Raw genomic sequence first — 19,863 nt, 5'->3', positions numbered from 1 at the left:
CTAATGCCTCAAGTTAATTAAGCTCTTTCTGCCTTGAGCTGATTAGTAACACTAAATTTCATGCTAATGCTCCCAAACCATTTGCCTGCAATGCCAAGACTCGCTTTCCAAATTCCACTGATTTCATTTAAAATATGCTCACATTATCTCACGACCATGGTTCTAAGTGTTTCTATCTAGTTTGCTCTCCTCTTACAGGTGGGCTAGTATTTATCGTGTTAGGCCATAATGCTCCAACTTTCCACTGGCACACGAAGCTAGTCGTTTTCTAAAGTAGTCCTGGAATCCATTACCATGGAAACAAAAGGTATAAAAATCTGTTTTTATCTGATAGGAAAATCTAGAGGAACTCTAAAAAGAGCAAACGTGTTTTCAAAGTAAACGTATAACCAAATACATCCTACCATGGTTAAAGAAGCCTTGAGGTAGAATAATAAGGCAGGTTAACAGAAGAAGAAAGGGGGTGGGGGCAGCCATGAATACACAGCAGCAGTATCAGGAGGCTCTGGGGCTGGTTACCTGATGGACAAGAGGGGCTGCTGACCAAGTCTACCCCCAAAAGTGGCTGAAAAAAAAACAATTCTCTTCTTCTGCCAAGGTACAGGAAATAGGATGGGAACTCTGTTCTCTCCCCACATCTATGAAAATGTATCGTCTGTTATTCTGATGTTGATAGTATCATAAACTTTGGTCCCAATATCTCTACCCAACCATTCAAAGCTAGACTCAATGGAAATGAGGAGTAAATCAAAGAACCTTAATACAAATACGTTCATTTAATCATCTCTGCATTTGATCTAGAACTTGATCCCACATGTTGAGGAAATGCTGTTGTGCGTCATATTTTAGTTTGGGAAAGGAGTAGGTGCAAACCATGTATTTATTTTAATGTTCTCAGTGTTTTCCTGAAGTCCAAGTAGTTTTACCACATCCTGCCATTAACTTCAAAGAATAATTTTGTATACATTCATCCTTCCATGGAAAACTTCCTGATACATAAAGTGCTATGGCCATCTGTAATAATATAAATTCTTCCCATCCAGTATCCTCCTTGGAAAACATCTGGAACAATAGAAAGCTCCCATCAACACTGCTAAAGGAGTACACACTTCCCAACATTTCCCAAGGAGCTGTGTGACCACTCCAGGAGCAGGGAGGCCATATGAGGCCATGGGTAGTCAGACTTGATCCTTGTATTGAGGTCACTGCCCACTGAGGATGTGCTGGCCAGCCCATCTGCCATTCCAGCCACTCCACACTGAGGCTTACAAGTGTAAGGCTTACAGAGCTGAGGTTCTGTGTGTTAACTCTTCTGCTCAAAAGCAATCTTTTAGAATAGCAAGGAAAAATGGATTTAACTTAGAACAGAGTTAAACTACCAGCAGGATTGTGTTCAGGGGGAAGGAAGCCATAACAGAAAGGATTTAAAATCATACTGTATGAAAGGCTATACAAAACAGTGGTTAAAATCATGAGCTTTTGCATTTGTCAGACCACTGTTTGAGTATGGCATGGCCACTTACTTTCTAAGTCAGTTATCTAAGGAACCTTAATAAGCCTCATTTCCTCATCTGAAAACCATAGCTATCTGATGGAATTGTGATAAGGATCAAATATGATCAGGCATGCTAAGTGTTTAGCACAGCACCTGGTATATAGGAAGCTTTCAAACGTTAGCTTTTATGCTGTTACTAGTAGGAGCAGGTAAACAATAGGAACTTTGAACCTAAAGAACTCAAGACTCAGGAACAACAGGGATCTGCAAACATTTGAAGGACTGTATGTCTCATGAAAAAGAGATGTATCAGAAGACAGGAGCAGGACCAATGGGTAGAAGTGATTGACCATGACATCTGCCCCCCTCTTAAGCACCAGGATTGCTTCATCTGGTCCAACTGGCTAGATAGGCTTCCCCATGCTTTATGGAATTAAATCATTCTGAAAACTATTCACAGGGGAGAAGAAATTCAGGTCAGAATAAAGAAAAAAATTATTCCATTACAAAATGGAGTGGACAGTTGGTGAGAATATTGCATCCCCTCACTGACATTGTTAAGTCAGTTAAGGATGCATTCATTTGGTACCTACTATGTGCCAAGGACCATGCCAGGCACCCTCAGGAACATAAAGATGAGTCCGGCATCTTTCTTACTGTCAAGAACATTATATTCTAGAGGGGGTTGGGTGGAGACATATGTGACACAGTTAAGAGGAGCAAAAAGCAGCACTGAATGACTATGTACCAAGGATCTTAATAGATTAGATTCTGCTTTGAATGAAAAGCTGTAATAGAAGATCTCAGAAATCACTTCCATCTCTAAGGTTCCATAATGGCAAGTATTAGGAGAATAGGAAGGGGCATCTGGGTGGCTCAGTCAGTTAAGCATCCCGACTCTTGATTACAGCTCAGGTCATGATCTCACAAGTTCATGAGTTCGAGCCCTGCAATCCGGCTCTGTGCTGACAATGTGGAGCCTGCTTGGGATTCTCTCCCTCTCTCTCTGCCCCTCCCCTGCTTGCACTCTCTCTCTCTCTCTCTCTCTCTCTCAAAAAATAAACTAAAAAAAAAATTTTTTAAAGGAGAACTAGGAAAAACAACTTCAGAAAAAAATATTTTGCACCAAGTTTCCTAACATGTTTTAAATGTTGGTTAGTGAGTACGATATTTGAAAACAGTGGAACCCCACTAATGAATTTAACTGAGTTACGTAAAACAAAGCACAATGCAAAACTATCCTTTTTCCTTCATAAGAGTCATTTTCCTTTTAATTATTGTATGTTTACTTATTTTTTGAGAGAGAGAGAGAGAGAGAGAGAGAGAGAGTACAAGCAGCGAAAGGCCAGAGAGAGAGGGAGACATAGAATCCAAAGCAGACTCCAGGCTCTAAGCTGTCAGCACAGAGCCCAACACAGGGCCTGAACCCACGAACCATGAGATGACCTGAGCCAAAGTCAGATGCTTAACCGACTAAGCCACCCAGGTGCCCCAATAAGAATCACTTTCTAACAGAAAATAGATTCTTTAAGGATAATTCTCATCATGTAGATGTGATCAGCATATTTATAGGTTTTACATTTATTTAACTTCAAAATCCTAAACTTGTACCACTTTACTAGAATGAAATATTAAGGTTATTAGTTTAAACATCGTGAAATTTTAAAAATAAGGGGTTAAAATAATATTTCTTCATCAACCTTGGACCACTACTGTATGTTAGATCACTAATTTAATATCCGCTTTTTTATCATATGCTAGGCCTAATACTGATTGGTACAGGCTGAAATTTAACTGTAATTACAGTCCAAAAATACAGGTTTTCCTTTTAGTTCCCCATAAGTCAGAGAAATACATAAAAGTAAATATAAGCCTGAAGCTTCAAATCCCAATTCTCCCAGCATGTGTTTAAACCCACCCTGATTCGCATGTAGACCCTTGGCCCCACGCTACTCCCAGGACAGTGTTGGCTCAGAGCAGCATGAGGTGACAGATGGGGCATTCAGTTAAGAAGTGGTGCTGGGCTGGGGCGCCTGGGTGGCGCAGTCGGTTAAGCGTCCGACTTCAGCCAGGTCACGATCTCGCGGTCCGTGAGTTCGAGCCCCGCATCGGGCTCTGGGTTGATGGCTCAGAGCCTGGAGCCTGTTTCCGATTCTGTGTCTCCCTCTCTCTCTGCCCCTCCCCCGTTCATGCTCTGTCTCTCTCTGTCCCAAAAATAAATAAACGTTGAAGAAAAAAAAAAAATTAAAAAAAAAAAAAAAAGAAGTGGTGCTGGGTTATTTTATTTTCGTTAGAGAAGGAAGCTGTGGGAAAAATATTCTCCACTTAATCTATTTTATTTTCAGCAAGGTGTTACCTGTAAATACTAATTTATACACATGCAATACTTCACTAGGTACTTTAGCTGCATGAATATAAATGAAATAAAGTAATCCAAACTAAAAAATGGAATTTCCAGTATCTTCATTTCCTCGGGCAGAGGGGGAAAAAAATCCAAGGATTTAAAATTCTATCCCAGTGGTTTCAAAGACAACACAACATCTCACATCTAGCTCCCATTTAAATCAGTGGGGTTACAAGAGTAGAAATTACGAGTTAAAGTACTGCAGCATTAAGAAGAAAAATAATCACTTACGCCATTTTCAATTTAGAACCTACATCCAAATCATTCAAAACACTTAACACTTAGAATACTGTAAATTCCCCAAATTTTTGCATTGTCAAGATCTATGACCACTTTGTGAAACAGAGGAAGTACAGATATGATTACTCTCAGTTTAGTGAGGGATCAAGAAGATAGAAATAAGAAACTATGAGCCTCTCAAGGATGGTGGCTTTCCTTATTGGAATGCGGCAAATAAAATTGATTCACTGATACTGTATTTAATTTCTCTCTCAACAATTAATTATATATCTATGCTTAATAAGAATATAAACAGTCAAGATATGCACGTGACAGGGGTGCCTAGGTGGCTCAGTCGGTTGAGCATCCGACTTCGGCTCAGGTCATGATCTCAGAGTTCGTGGGTTCCAGTCCTGGGTCGGGCTCTGTGCTGAGTGCGCTCTGTGCTGAGTGCTCGGAGCCTAGAGCCTGCTTCAGAGCCTGCCTGGAGCCTGTGTCCCCCTCTCTGCCCCTCCCCCACTCATGCTCTATCTCTGTCTCTCAAAAGTGAATAAAGATTAAAAAAAAAAAGATATGCATGTGACAAATGAAAAAAAAATTTTTTTGATCTTATGTTTCATGGATTTCCAAAGTACAAAGAATGGGGGTGGGGGTAAGGGTTTTCCTGGGTCCACTAGCCCCCTCCTTGAATCCCACAGCAACTCGCCCCTTTATCTCTGCCTACCCCTGACTGGGGGCTGGGCATTCTGCTCTCTGGATGCTCTATACACACTTGCTTGGATTTTAATAGAGGTCCCAAATTTTGTATTCAGTGGGAGCAGGGAAAATAGCCCTTCAACTTTCCTCATTTTGAATCCTCCCAGAAGACTCTTAAAGTAATCCTTTCAGGTTTTATCATCATAGGAGAGACATGCTATGAGGAAGGAACATGGTTTTCATTTACTTCCGTCTTCATTTAGTTGAACAGCATCAGGTCAAAGGTTCATGGGATTTCCCACGCCTGGAAGAGCCTTCCTCCGCTCCTAGTCTCTTGGTTGAGAGGCTCCTACTCATCCCTCTCGGTCCAGCCAAACCCCACATTACCACAGGAACCCTTGACGGATAACTGCGAATTCTTCAGGTGAGGTCAGCCTTTCTTTGAAACCCTGGAACCACACTATAGCCCTTACAATATTGTTTTATGTCGTTTGTTGTTATTTTATATATTTCTCCCCAACTAGATCTAAGCAATGTAAAAGCTTAAAACCTACTTTCATAGCTGTTCCCTAGAGTATCAAACATGATGCATACACCTACAAGATAAATACATGAATAAACACCTGCTGGGGGATTGATTTACTATTACCTGTTTCACCTGTTAAAGGAGGTGAATAAGTGAATACTGTGCTGGCATTTCTTCATCTTATTCTGCTTCTCTTGGCGGAAAACAGGAGATTTAGCGCTTACCAAGTTTAAAGAACTAAACCAAGAACTATTTGGTATTATCTCCCAACACTCTGACAGGATTCTGTCCTTCCTAACAAGACCTCACTAGAATTCTGCATTATGAAAATTTCAGTTCTTTTTCCCTATGAAGTCCTTTCACATGTGAGTAAATTATCCATGTTTGAAGTGAAAATTTACCGGGGCATAATTGATAGGTGTTTGACTGAATTATTCACATTTTAAATAGGTGGAAAAAGACAGGTCATAGTGTGAGTCCAAATTTAATATATTTAGTTCCACTCTATTTTTCTGGTTATCCAAAAATGAATACGACTTCGAAAGAAAGTACCTCTGAATTCTTTCAGTGCTTACATTTCTGACATTTGTATCAGAAAGTGATAGGTACAAATGCTATGCAATTCATCCCTAGGAGAAAGAAAAATTACTCTCTCAATAAAAAGGTAGCGTTCTTGGTCCAGAGTGAGCCTGTGCTTCTATGTTGGGACATTGTATCAAACACAGAAAAGAAAGGGAATTCTAACCGGAAAGACAGATTTTTTTCAACGTTTTTTTTTGTTTTTTTTTTTTTTTTATTTTTGGGACAGAGAGAGACAGAGCATGAACGGGGGAGGGGCAGAGAGAGAGGGAGACACAGAATCGGAAACAGGCTCCAGGCTCTGAGCCATCAGCCCAGAGCCCGACGCGGGGCTCGAACTCACGGAGCGCGAGATCGTGACCTGGCTGAAGTCGGACGCTTAACCGACTGCGCCACCCAGGCGCCCCAACGGAAAGACAGATTTAAAGGCTGCCACCCAGCTCTAGCATAGCCAGCTGCTTCTCCTCAACCACAACTCCACCTCTTGTACTTTCAAAGTGGGGTACCAGGAAAGAATCCAAAGGAGAAAAATTCATTTTTTTTTTTTTTATTGAAACCTAGTAGCATTTTTGTTTGAGTGCTGGAACAACAGCAAAATTAGCACAGCTTATCTTTGGGTCATCCAATCTTTCCCTTGGTTTTCTGATTATTAAATAAAACTGACTCCTACCACCTAACACGTGGATTTGCAAAGAATAACAGTACCACTACTTTTTTAGCTCAATTGGCTGGAGCATGGAGTTGGCAAGGTCCCAGTCTCATGTCTAGCCTTCAGAAAAACTAGATAGCCTTGCTCCATGCCAGAGCCTATTTGGACCTATTAATTGTGTTGTTTCTTGGTCAATGACTACACCTCTAATGCTAACCTCCCATTGTTCACAAAATAAGGCAAGTCAGGACAAACGGTTGAGAAATTGGAAAAAAGGGTATAACTCAAAATGAATATCCTACTGATGGTGGACATCAGTATCTTCCTCCTCATTATCATTATAGCAAACATTTATGGTGCTATTTTCCAAGCATCTTGCTTAGGACTCCATGCACTTTATCTTGTTTATCTTCATTTAAAAACTTATGAAGGAATTAGTATTATTATCTAGTCTTTACAGATAGAGAGATTAACCAGCTTGCTTAAGGTAATATAGCTAATAAGCATTACATCAGAATTTGAACCCAGGCAATCTGACTTCAGAGCCTGATCTATTTTATATAATTCATATTAATCTGTTTTACTCAAGAGTATCAGCACCACTAGATAAGCATATTATAATAATCTATAATGTGAATAGACAGCCCCTTGTAATAAATATCTATAAGCCACAAATATCTGCACAACAAATCTGCATAAGTATGAAATGCCATTTACTTTATAAACAATATAAATTCAAACGTTCTCAGAGTGAAGATAATAAACTACTTTGAGAACTTTTACAGAATTGTCACAATGTAAATACTTAAAGCGTAAGAAATAGTACAAGCACTAATCAAAGCTAGAGTTTACTCTCAGTCTACCTGAAAGGAAGCAAAGGTGAGAAGCCGGAGCAAAAATACATCACCATCCTCACATCCCAAGGAAGCCCAGTGTGGCACTATGGGGGACACAGAGACAGACCCATGAATTCTCAGAAGCTGGACATAACCAATAGATCTGGGGTTATGTTACACCAAGGAACCCCGCCCCCCAAGCACAGAGGGAAGCCTAGGAGAGTCTTGGAAGGAGACTAATGACCAACGTGGAGAACACATGCCTATTAGCTTGCTGGGCCTAATGGAGTAAAGCAGCAGAGTTTGGCCTCATTCTGGAAACAGATAAAGGTGGCTTTGGATGATGCTACACCTGGACTCCTTCCCACCCCACCAGCCTGGTGCTCACCATGTACTTAAAATACACAAAGATTATGTGTATGTTTTATGTTAGGAAGAGTGCTTAGAGATAAGGAAAATCCCCAATTACAGCTAAAAGAGATGTCTCTGTCTTTTGCCAGAGAGTGTATTCTATCACTTAAATTGGTAAAAAGGCCATTTTTTTCCCACCATGGGGAAAGAAGGGCCTCTTGTGACCCTCTATTGATTAAGACTGCTGTGGAATGTTATTTGCAATCTCATTGCATAATGGGAATCAGGAGGTAGCTGTCATGGTTTCTGAAGACAAATTGCTGGTAGCTGAGACAAATCATAGTCTCTTTCTTCTTTTACTGTTCTCAATTCCCAGTTAATGTGTATCTTACAGTCTAAGTTTCTTAAATCAGTCTGCTCTACTGTCACAGGTAGTAAAAATGAGTAAAAGTGGTAATCTCAGTGACCCTGCTTTAGGAATCATGTTCAAGTGACCATTATGCTGATCATTACTCCTGAGCTATGCATTATTTAATAAGGAACACAACTTCCAAAAGGGCACACAATTAAAAGTGGATCCATATAGCAGCTGCTGTGATTATGACCAATATGAACAGAAATCCAACCAGGCATGAGTCAAAAGAAAAAAGTCTGCTGCCAGACAGAACATTGTTAAATCTCATTTTTGTTTTGTGTACTTTTACTTGCTAAGTCAGCCAGCAAGTGATTTATATGGAGCAGTGGTTCTCAAAGTGTGGTCTGTGAAACAGCGGCATCAGCATCACCGGGAACTGTTAGAAATGCAAAATCTTAGACCCCAACCCAGACCTACTGACTCAGAAATTCGAAAGGTGGGGCTCAGCAATCTGTATTTTAACAAGCCGTCTGGGTGATTTTGATGCATGCTAAAGTTTGAGAACTACTGGGCAGGAGCCAGGGGACAGCTTTTGGATTGTAAGTCTTCCTAGGAAGGTACACCTTTGGTTGCAAAAAGTTATCTTGACGAGAGTCTGGGAAGAACCTGTTCTGAAACCAAATAAAACCACTGCCATCTTCAATTCTGGTGTAAACCTAAAACTTCCTAAAAAAATAATGCCAATAATTGTTTTTAAACCAACCACTGCAATAATTAGGTTGAATGGGTAGGTAGAAAGAAGAGCATAGGACTTTCCTTGTGTGTGTGTGTGTATCCTGACTTGCTCTAGAGAGGTTTTCAGACAACTTCTTAATAAATAGCAGCCAGGGCAGGGACAATGGAGGCCTGTGCACTGTTTGTTGGCTTGGCCTGAGGCACCGGGCTGGAGGGTGAGGGCGCAGCGGGGCCGGGACTCGGATGCCACCTCCAGATGCGGCCCAGGGGCGGCAAGGGGGCTGCCACGACACCAGGTGAAAATATCTTCCTGTTTGTGCCTAACTTCATCCGTGAGTGCTGCCGGTGGCTCCAGACCAAACGGGAGGGCAAGGTGCCTTGGGCAGGCTTCCTGATTCCACCCCGTCTGCCCTGTCCATCCCAAGGCTATGCAGGATTGCCTTAGCCATCGTTTCTTTCTACTTAATGCCCTGCTGTCCCCTCACGACCTCCTCCTTCTACTCACTCAGCGGACTTCTGGATGATTTCCACAGACACGCTTCTCGAACCCTTAATCAAGCCTCAAGCCTGCTCTGTTTATCCCTTGTGCTGGAAATGAGCTCTTCTACTGCTCCCTCCACCTGTTCAATTTCTCCGAGGGACCTTGAGTTGGCTCTGTGGGTTTTTCCAAGTGGGCCTCTGGATCACCGCCCCTATAGCTGTGCTCAAGTCTCTTATCAGTGTTGTCCATCTGGTCACAGCCGCACACAACATGGCTGGCCTAGACACAGGGGATGGTGACAGGAAGAAGTGACCTGGAAACCTCCAACCCCTGACTGCCCACCTACCCTGGAAGTCTCACTGTGCCCACACAGCTCCCCTCTCCCTCCTGCGAGGTCCCAGGCTCCCTTCTTCCTACGGTGTTGTCCAGCCTGCTAGGAGAAGGGTCAGCCTCTTTGGTGATGTCATGTTCTCCAAAATCCTGAGGACTGGTCCCACCCTTGGGATTCCCAAGGACCTGGACTTCAAATCAATAAGGATGCTCAGGAGACCTCACCCACATAGGCAGTGCTCCTGAGACACCAAGAGGCCTAAGGACCCGACATGGTGGCACCTGCTGACTTAGCCCTGGGGTCTGGCTTGGCCTGAGGCTTTAGGGACAGTTGAGTGAGGGAGATGGGGTAGGGGCCAGGTTTCTCAAAAGTCAGGGAATCACACCTGGGTGGCTCAGTCAGTTAAGCATCTGACTCTTGATTTCGGCTTAGGTCATGATCCCAGGGTTGTGAGATCCCACCCAGCATCCAGCTCTGCGCTGTGTGGAGCCTGCTTGAGATTCCCTCTCTCCTTCTCTCTCTGTCCCTCCCCTGCTTGTGCTCTATCTCTGTCTCAAAGATAAATAAATAAATATTAAAAAAAAAAAAGGCAGGGTATCAGACCTGTGTCCCTGGTGTCACAGTCAGAAAAGAAGAGGCCCTGTAGATCCCTTCCCATCACGGTCTCCTGTATCCGTCTATCCTGGCTCTGAATACCTAGACAATAAAGGTGGGGAGAGAGGGGGTGGGACAGGGGCTTCATTCTCCAAGACTTGGTTTCCTTTGAGATACTCTCAGACCAGGGCCTGGGTTGAGGGGCAGCTTGGAGAAAAAGAAAGATTTAACTGGATGCTTTTCTCCTAGTTGTTAACTGACTGGCTTTGTCCTATCATTCCATGGTGACCTCACAGAGGGGCCCTCCCTGCCACCCAAGCTCATGCCCTGTTTTGCCCACCTCCTTTATTTTCTTTATGACATGGTCACTCTCTGTCTACATTTATTTGTACACCTCATATTTTCTACACCCACCAGAATGTAAACTCCCGTGAGGACATAGATTTTTCTTGTTCCTTCTCTAGCCCCACAGTGAAGATTAACCTTAACCTGGCCTATCATAGCCGCTCAACAAATATTCATGAGCAGAATGAATAGATAGATAGACAGACAGACAGCATCCAGTCACAAGCCATTCTCTTAGAAAGATTCCTCACTACTTTCAAAACAACCTCATTATTTAAAATACTCAAAATTTAGGCATTAATCACTAAGCAAGCTCTTAAGATATCTTCAGAATTCACTGTAGGATTTCAGACCCTACACAGCTAGAAAAAAGGAAAGTAAGATTAACTTAAATTCACCAAGTTTAAAATCTGCTGCACCCAACAAGAGTCATCATGCTCCTTCAGCATTTCAAGCACATGACCCCCTACACTGACTCTCTTACTTAATGTCATCAATACCCACAGTCTGTGATGTGTGCCTGTGAGTCTGTCTTATAGCAAGGTGTTTTGGTAAGTCATTAATTCAGCCCCTTTGTTGTTCCATAAAGGGGCCCTATGGTTCCAAAATTCACTTGAGCTATTGTGTTGACATGAGCCTCTAGTACTGTTTTAACTTTTTTTCAAATGACAAATAATCTTAAGAAATCAAAGGGAAGTAACCTATCCCTAAGGGATTTTTTAAATAAATTATGGTCTATTCATATAATCAAAACCCAAGCAGCTGTTAAAAAAAAGGGGGGGGGGGGTTCCTAGTTCTCAATCCTACACAAGTATTAGAATCACCTAGCAGTTATTTAAAGTATACCAATGCCAGGGCCCCACCCCAATTTCACTGGTCTCGGATAGAGTGTGAGCATCCTTTTTTTTTTTTTTTTTTTTTAAGCTATCCAGGTAATGCTAATGTGCAGCCACGGTTGAAAATTACTGACACAGAACTATACTAACAAAATGGAAATGTCTCCCAGATTATTATTCCATGAAAAAAGTCATAAAACATATATCTTTTAATAAAATTATGTGTCTGTGTATATAATTTTACTAATAGATATGGGTTTAGATGTGATCTCCTTCCATTTTACACTATTTACTTATCCATTGCTTAAACTTTTCAAAATGAGAATGTGCTAATGTCTTTTGCTTATTAAATTTTTAATTTTAAAAAACTGTTTAGGGAAAATGTGGATTTGTAGGAATATGAGGAAGCACATGAAAATAGTAACTCCCAAAATATACTATGTCTCCTACTTTCCGCACTGCTTCCTCCTTCTGTTCCTTTCTCTCGAAGAGTATAAAAGTAAAACAAATAAAATTCCATTTCTGTCCTATCTACCCAACACAGATTATTTCCAATGTTTGGGCGTGGGGTGAGGGAGAGAGTGTAGATGGAGGAGGTAGAGAGATACAGTTCATTCATTCATTCATTCATTCGCAAACATTTACTGATTCCCAGACAGGTCCATGCTAGGTGCTGGAAATATAGCAACAAACAAGAGATCCATGCCTTCATATATATCATAGATATATCCTGCCCTACTGGAGCTTTGTTACACGTAAACAAGGAAATTTAATCTAGTCAAGAGAGGTGAGAAAAGACTTCCCAAAGTAGATGTAGACCTTCATCCTGGAGTTAATGGTAGGCATTAAGGGGTTTTAAGAAGGGAACTGATATTACCAAGTCTGTATTACATTTATATTTATAAATATTTATTATCTGACTCCAAGTTGAAGTGCCAGTGACCAGGGGCAATGCTCACTTCCCCCAACACTCTCACTTAGAGCCACTGTAAGAGAGAGTACCCATCATCTCTCATTTGAGGTGAGTGGGCTCCTTACAAAGTTAAATTAGAGCTTCCTACAGTAGCAAAGGATTGGCTTAAAGAGTTCATCTTTCAATTTATTTGCCATCAAGTAATATTTAACATGAAATGTTACCTCCTGCTGAGTTTACTGACTGGACACATATATCTGTCCATCTAACTAAGATGAGCCCAACTATGGCAGATTTATTTCGTCTGAGTTTACAGTTAATAAAGTCCATTATATGCAATAAAAAAACTTGCAAAATGCTTGTCTTTATGGAAGTGGTTGCTACCATTCATAGAGTCTCTTGGAAGAAAACACCTTTGTAAACAGAGCAAGGTAGGTGAAGACTCCCAGGGTAATGGGATATTTCACTGCACTTCATTTACTTAACATTAAAGTCAGTTTTAGCCATTTATAACCAGAACACTTGCTCATGGAAAGAAATTATCCCACCCACAAGAGGATTTCTATTTAAGTCTCATTTTATTGCTTTGGGAAGTAGATACTAAAGACTACTTAACTATCCTTCAAGAGTAGAAAGTTCATTCTCTAGGTAAAGTTAACTAGAAAAACAAAAAGAGGGGCGCCTGGGTGGCGCAGTCGGTTAAGCGTCCGACTTCAGCCAGGTCACGATCTCACGGTCCGTGAGTTCAAGCCCCACGTCAGGCTTTGGGCTGATGGCTCGGAGCCTGGAGCCTGTTTCCGATTCTGTGTCTCCCTCTCTCTCTGCCCCTCCCCCGTTCATGCTCTGTCTCTCTCTGTCCCAAAAATAAATAAACATTGAAAAAAAAATTTTTTAAAAAAAAGAAAAACAAAAGGAAGAGAAATTGTATCTAACATTGTCCTTTTATTACCCAGCTGCATCTACATGGACATTAATGTGAATGGTTACCTCCAAGCATCGATGTTATTTTTAACTTAGAATGTTCAATCTTTGCTCAAAGTAAGTATGTGATTAGTGTTTTGAGGAACAGAATTGCTCTAATTTAAAGGCAAAGGCTGGAAAATGTTCTAGAAAAGGGGGGAAATCTAAGCTCTTTATAAAACATATGAAAATTCCTCAAAATTGCTTTTTAAAAAATAATTTAAATTATGGGCTTCTCAGTCGACATTTCCAAAAGGCCCCCTAATTCTTTTTTAATTCTTTCCAAACTACATAATCTCCGAGAGCCCGGCCCCTCTTTTCATCGGTGTCTCTGCAATACAAGAGCCACTAGGGTGGCATTTTCACCTCTAGATACATGGGGTGAAGCAGTTCTGGGTTTGCTATTCTGCAGTTACATGTCACATTATCCTAATTGATACTGCTATTATCTAAAACCATTAACTTGCTGTAAGGATTAAACAATCACTGAAGTGACCACTCTGCCCCCATATTAACCCATATATGACATGTGTGTGTTTTAAGGCACAGCAGTGCTTCCAAAAAGTTCAGATCATTGAAGTCTTCATCTGTGGCTATCAAACTTGTTTTCACTCCCAACACACCTAAGAAATGTGAAACGCTTCAATCCGTAGAAATGATCCTGGGGGTGAAGGGGAGGCGTATACTCACACACTGGGTCCTGTCATTTGAGAAGCCTCTGAGTTGGTTTTGATAAGTCAACACACCCCGAGAGGGCAATAAGGAGAGAGAGCCATGTAAACCTCACCTCAGGAGGATGAAAATCACTGGTTTGGCAGAGCATTCATTGTCCTGTGGGCAGAGACCACAGGACAGCTTCTAGCTCCAGCCCCCTGTCCAACTCACCTCTGAAGTTAAGAAGGCTCTTTTTTTTTCATTAGTCTCTGGGTTTTGGTAGGAAGACAAGCAAAAATAGAACAACATCTCTTCCCTCCAGAAAGGAGTAGGGCCAGCTGTGCTCCTGGGCAAAGGAGGTGGCCACCCACGAGGTATAGTCTCTGGTGGAGGAGCTAAATGAACCTCTCCAACAGTTGCCTGAACCCCCTTCACAAAGACAATTTATCTCATCCCGCTGTTAGCGATCCTGCGGAAAATAGAATCTTCCTGGCTTAAACACAGACATACTATATGCAGATGACTGATGATACATAGCTCCTTTCTTGCAACCAGGCTTTGATTAGAACGTAGAAGGATACAGGGTACAGGAGAAGCTGCCACAGGAGGAGCAAGGCTGAAGTAAGAGGGAGATGCCTGGAGGCCTTTATCTCCCACGTGACTTAGCCCAGGCAGATACAGCAGGTGAAGACAAGGCTATTCCAGGGTTGTCCGAAAAAAAAGACAACTAAAACATCTGGATATTACTTCCACTTTTAGCACAAGTATTTTCTATACAATTTTAAAACAGGTTCTGGCTGCACTCTAAAACCTTCAACTAATGTTTATTGTTAAACAGGACAGTGAGTGAATTCATTAATTAAGGCCTTTGCATCCTTATCATCACTTTTGTGTGTTTTCAAACCATGATGCTCTACCTTTTTTTAACTCCATTAATCTAGGAATAAGTGGCAATATATTGATATCTGTACATCTTTTTAGATTCTGTGGGCCTTACGCTGTCCTGAAGCGGCCCAAGAGCCATAAAACTGTCCCAAATGTTCACTTTTATTCAAGTCATAGCATTTGGCTTAATCACACTATTATTTTTCAAAAAGAAATTGTAAGCCAATCTCCAATGCATTAATTTGTTAACCATTCCTTTGCTAACTATTCTAACATTTCATGGCAGTCCCAACATACGTGTTTAAACAGAATGCATTCACACATAAAGTGAGACATTTTCTATTCCGATGACTTCATCATTTCATGATTAATATCAGTGTAGAGTGCTGACTGGAGGTCTCACATAAATCATCAAAGCAAATTAAAGTAGCAAAACAATATAAGTTGCAATTATCAAGTTCCCATTCATGTGGTTCTAGGTTCAGCTGGAAGATAAGCTAAGTACCTACATTCTGTCACTTACTTTTGAAAGATACAATTTTTAGGCCCCAGTAATTTGATTGATAAGTACATTTGCTTCCACATAATAAATGCTCACTCTGTGCCAGTGTACTCATTTTAGTTATGATACTTACCATAGCTAACACCCCTCGTGGCTAAAAGTCACCCACTCCCTAGGATTTGGTCAAGGGTGGCAAGAACAGTCCTCTATTGTGCTGACCACTATCTTAAGAGTTGACCTGGAGTACTGGACTCTGCCCAGGGAATCAATGGTAATTCTCCCACCTGGTCAAATAAAGTCCCTCCGGAATTATTCAAGACAGTAAGGAGAGAATTGGCCAGCCAATGAAGAAGAATGGAGCAGAGGGAAGTTAGGTTGAGACCGCATAAAAACAAAACCTTCAGATGGCCTGAAGGTCCCTTTGGCAGCTCAAGGAGGCAAAGGACATGGGTACCGGTGGAACCCTTCACCTGTATTTTCTCATTAAATCCATCCCAAAACCTAACACGATGTTATTATCCCCATTTTATAGATAAGCTGATTCTATAGTAAAATTAATGTTTACAATCTTTAGAAGGTTCAAATAAGCAATTATCACCAATACCCCACTTCTCAAATCCTTGTCTACTTTTGGCTGGCCATCAGACTATAGGAAGGAGACAGGATTCATAGGAATTATGATGGGATTGCTGGGAACCAGAATTTAGTATATAAGGGGAGGGTAACAGAAGGCAGGGAAAAGATGCTCATGAAGGTTTCCCTCTTCTCAAAAAGTGGGTGTTGTTAAGGAAATAGTGAGTGAGAAAGAGAGAAAGAGAGAGAGAGAGAAAAACCAAGAAAAAGACTCTTAACTATAGCAAACAAACTGATGGCTACCAGAGGGTGGAGGGAGGTTGAAATTGGTGATGGGGATTTAAGAGTAGTACACTTATCATGATGAGCCCTGAGTACCATACAGAATTGTTGAATCACTATATTTTACCCCTGAAACTAACATAACACTATATATTAACTACACTGGGATTAAAATTTAAAACTTCTAAAAACTAAACAGAATAAAACAAAATACAAAATAAAAACAAAACAAAATAACAAACGTAACACCATAACATAACATAACATAATGTAACATGTGGGTGTTGTTGAGCCACAACTGCTGAGTTAAGAACAGAAAAAAGATGCTTAGGAGCAACTGGGAAGACAAATCAAATTAGAAAGGAAAAAGATGCTGGGAAAGTAGCTAAAACTGGATACCATCACAGAGCACAAAATGGCATGCAGCTCAGAATTGAGACTTTGAGGAGAAATTCTAGATCCCCGGATGTGGTGAGAAATCTGGAAAATCCTGTACAGGCAAGGGGTCAGCTAGCCCAAGAGAAATTATTCTAGAAATGACAAATTCGAGCACCTTTGGCTGCCTATTTTAATCTTGTGTCCTTATCATTGCCAAAAGGCTCTTCCCAATGTCCTTCGAAATGTCTCCAGCATTCCTTGAAGCCTGGTTTGTGCCTCTTCAATACTCCTTAGACACAGAGAGCTTCTGCTCAGCATCCTCATTTCAGAAAATTTCATCAGCCTGAAAATGGTCATTAGGCTGCCTCTTAGCATTCTGTCTTCTAAACTAAAGCGATTAATACAAAAGCTGGACGGCCACTTAGGGGGAGGTTACAAAGAAGATTCCAGCCTACAAAGTGAACCAGACTAGATGGTCCCCCAAGATATTTCCCAAACCAAGAGCTTTCGATTCAATTCCTGTCATCTTTTTTGTGAAGTAAGTTTTCCATCAATTTGTTCATTTTTGTCACTGTATCAGTCACCTGTCCAATTTCTCCATATTCTTTTAATATCTTTAAATATAATATGCACAGGAACAGTTTCTCACAATATAAAACAAAGCCTCATTAATTCAGAATAAGTTGGAAAAGTCATGTCCCACTAAGAAACCAGTAAAAAGTATTTTCAATTCAAACAATTGTCTCCTATAGAACACTACATAATAGATATTGATAAACAAAATGATAAAGTTAATGAAAGGTGGTGAGTTACAACAACTTTATTTTTATGGCACTTTATACTTTTCAAAGTATTATTCCATCTTATTTTGCCAATTTTACTCAGTATATAAATGCAATTTATAGGTAATAGATCATCAAACCTATATCAGAAAGGCTTGAATTATTCTGCTAAACTTGAACTTTTAACTCAATATGAATTATATATAATTATTCCAAGTCTGCATCAGAGCAGTCTGAATTAATGAGGTTCTGCTCTATTGTAGCTATTATAAACCTGACAATTTTATGGCCATCTTATATCCCAGGGTGTCATTTCCATCCACACATTAGTAATAAATACTGTTTCTTCATACAGGAACTTTTGTCATAACAGAGCATTCCACTTTAAAGAAGCTTCACCAAGTAAATTATCTAATAATATCTCAAACACCATAGAAATGTTTTACGAAAAATGTGCTAAGATTTCATTATACTCTCTAAAAATACTTGCTTTGACTTAAAATGAGAATCAATAAGGAGGATATCCCAAGATGTTAAGGACTCAACATGTCACAGAAATTATTACCTGTTTGTTCAGGGAAGAAAAAAGAGTCATAATTAATCCAATTAAGTAATGGAGCTAAATCAACACATGTATAAACCCAGACACAGAACCCTCTAGTTGAGTAACCTGGTGACCCTGAGAGGGTCTATGAGCATCTTCACCATGTTCACGTTCTTCTTACACCTGTGGTTGGAGCCAGAACAGTTTATTGTCTTGTCACAATGATCAGAAAGACAATGCCTTCACCTACCTTAAAAAGTCTTAAAATGTTAGCAACCATGATGGACACGGAGCTTGCTGCAGCACCTATGACACCAGAAATCTTGTCAGGCTTCGTGAAAATGGGTGGATCTCCATTAGCACACTTCACGTCGGAAGCGTCTTTCTCTATCAATGCCTGCACGAATGTTAATGACTGCTCCAAAGCATACGTGTCCCTGGAGCACGTGTCAAGGATCCGGACACCCAGAGTAATATTGGAGAGGAGATCAGGGTCCTTATTAATCTGGTCGATTGCATAAAGCATGGCCTCCAGTCTGTGGATCCCCTTTTCCTTCTTCAGCTCCCCACAAGGTACCCCTCTCTCTCCCTTTGCGTGGACAGGGAAGAGACCCCCCAAAATGATGTCCCCATCCACTCGTATGGAATGGGCATACTCCTGGCTGTGAGTTCTTTGCATCATTGTGAGGATCCAGTAGAACTTGGCCGTCAGGAGGAAGAAACAAGGGCAAGAGGCTGATCGCTTTCCCTCGCATACCATTTTCTCCACAGGTGGTGTTGCAACCCAAGACCCAGAGTTTATTCTTGCCACAGAAGAAGGGGCACCACCAGAGACTGCACCTTCTGGAGGCTACCATCAGGGCCCATGGGGGAAAAGGCTCTGTGGGTTTCAGCAAGTTTTCTTGATTTCAATGTCACAGTGAATTTCCATCAGACCCCTAAGGTTCAATTTTATTTCCATATAAAGTCAACTTGCCTGGAATGGTGCAAAAATTAGAATAACAGCTGAGGTTCTGAAGGTGGGATGAGGTCAACAATTCACGTCCTTGAAGTCAGCCCTGTAGAATTATTCCTGGGGGGCAGGGGGAGGGAAAAACAGGGTTCAGTTCAACGGGTCTACATTTTTCATATGTTTAAGTTCTGTTTACACCAACCTCTTTTTTTGTTTGTTGTTTCATTTCCCCTATTCAGTGAGAAACTAATTTTTTTTTTTTTGTCCCCCTATGATTCTGAACACCTGGCTGCACTGCATCTAAACAGAGAGATTGATGACACTTTTGGAGCAAGGGAAACAGAAAAGTATCAGAAACTAGGTTGATTCTCCCAAGCCAGAAAGTATTTTTATTTACCATTTTATTTCAATAAATCCAATTTCCATGAGGGTAAAAATCCTGTGATTGATGGCACTATTTCTTTTCAAATCTGCTTTTACTTTTTACAGCTGTCTGAATTTAGCATTTAAATGCTGTCCACAAAATCATAATGAAAGTTTATTTTCTGTGATGTATTCAACAAGCCAGTCATCTGTTAATTTCATTTTTTTGGTGCCTCAGATTGCCCAGTGGGAAAAAGCGGTTACTCAAACACAAAAGAAAAGAAAGAAAGAAATCCACCCGAGGAGTCCAAAATGTATAAGTTTTATAGCTTGTGAAAAGATTTAACATAGAACGTCAGCTATTTCATATAAATTATCTCATTGTTCTCTAATAACAAAACAAAGACTTGAAAATGAAATACATGGGGAGGGTTATGTGTGAAGATATTCCTATGAATTTGTTGGGGTGGAAGCAATGGGTATGCTTATAGTTCTGAAGTAAACACTCTTTGATCCTAGAATCACTAGGAGCAAATCAGAGCTGGAGATCCATTGAAGAGCTTCTTAATTTTGTCTGACTCAGTGGGGAAAACAGTTATTTCATCAAGATTAGAAATAACCTAAAGTGAAAACATCTACCAGC

At 40.7% G+C, this 19,863-nt stretch overlaps 1 protein-coding gene across 2 annotated transcripts in view; it reads right to left on the bottom strand.

The window, feature by feature from the left end:
• The window catches only part of GRM8 (glutamate metabotropic receptor 8), a 763,463-nt gene extending 744,493 nt beyond the window's left edge, over nucleotides 1–18,970 (bottom strand). For both annotated transcript variants that reach the window (XM_086691127.1, XM_025929777.2), the window contains exon 1: nucleotides 18,156–18,970. In XM_086691127.1, coding sequence (XP_086547253.1) covers nucleotides 18,156–18,665 — 510 coding nt within the window. In that variant the 5' untranslated portion in view covers nucleotides 18,666–18,970. The remainder of the gene's footprint in view (nucleotides 1–18,155) is intronic.
• Nucleotides 18,971–19,863: the final 893 nt, after the last annotated feature.

The sequence above is a fragment of the Puma concolor genome, chromosome A2 (assembly GCF_028749965.1).
Source record: "Puma concolor isolate L17-30 chromosome A2, mPumCon1.1.hap2, whole genome shotgun sequence".
Lineage (NCBI taxonomy): Eukaryota > Metazoa > Chordata > Mammalia > Carnivora > Felidae > Puma > Puma concolor.
Note: the sequence above shows the minus strand (reverse complement) of the source record. Positions and strands in the feature narration are given on the sequence as shown.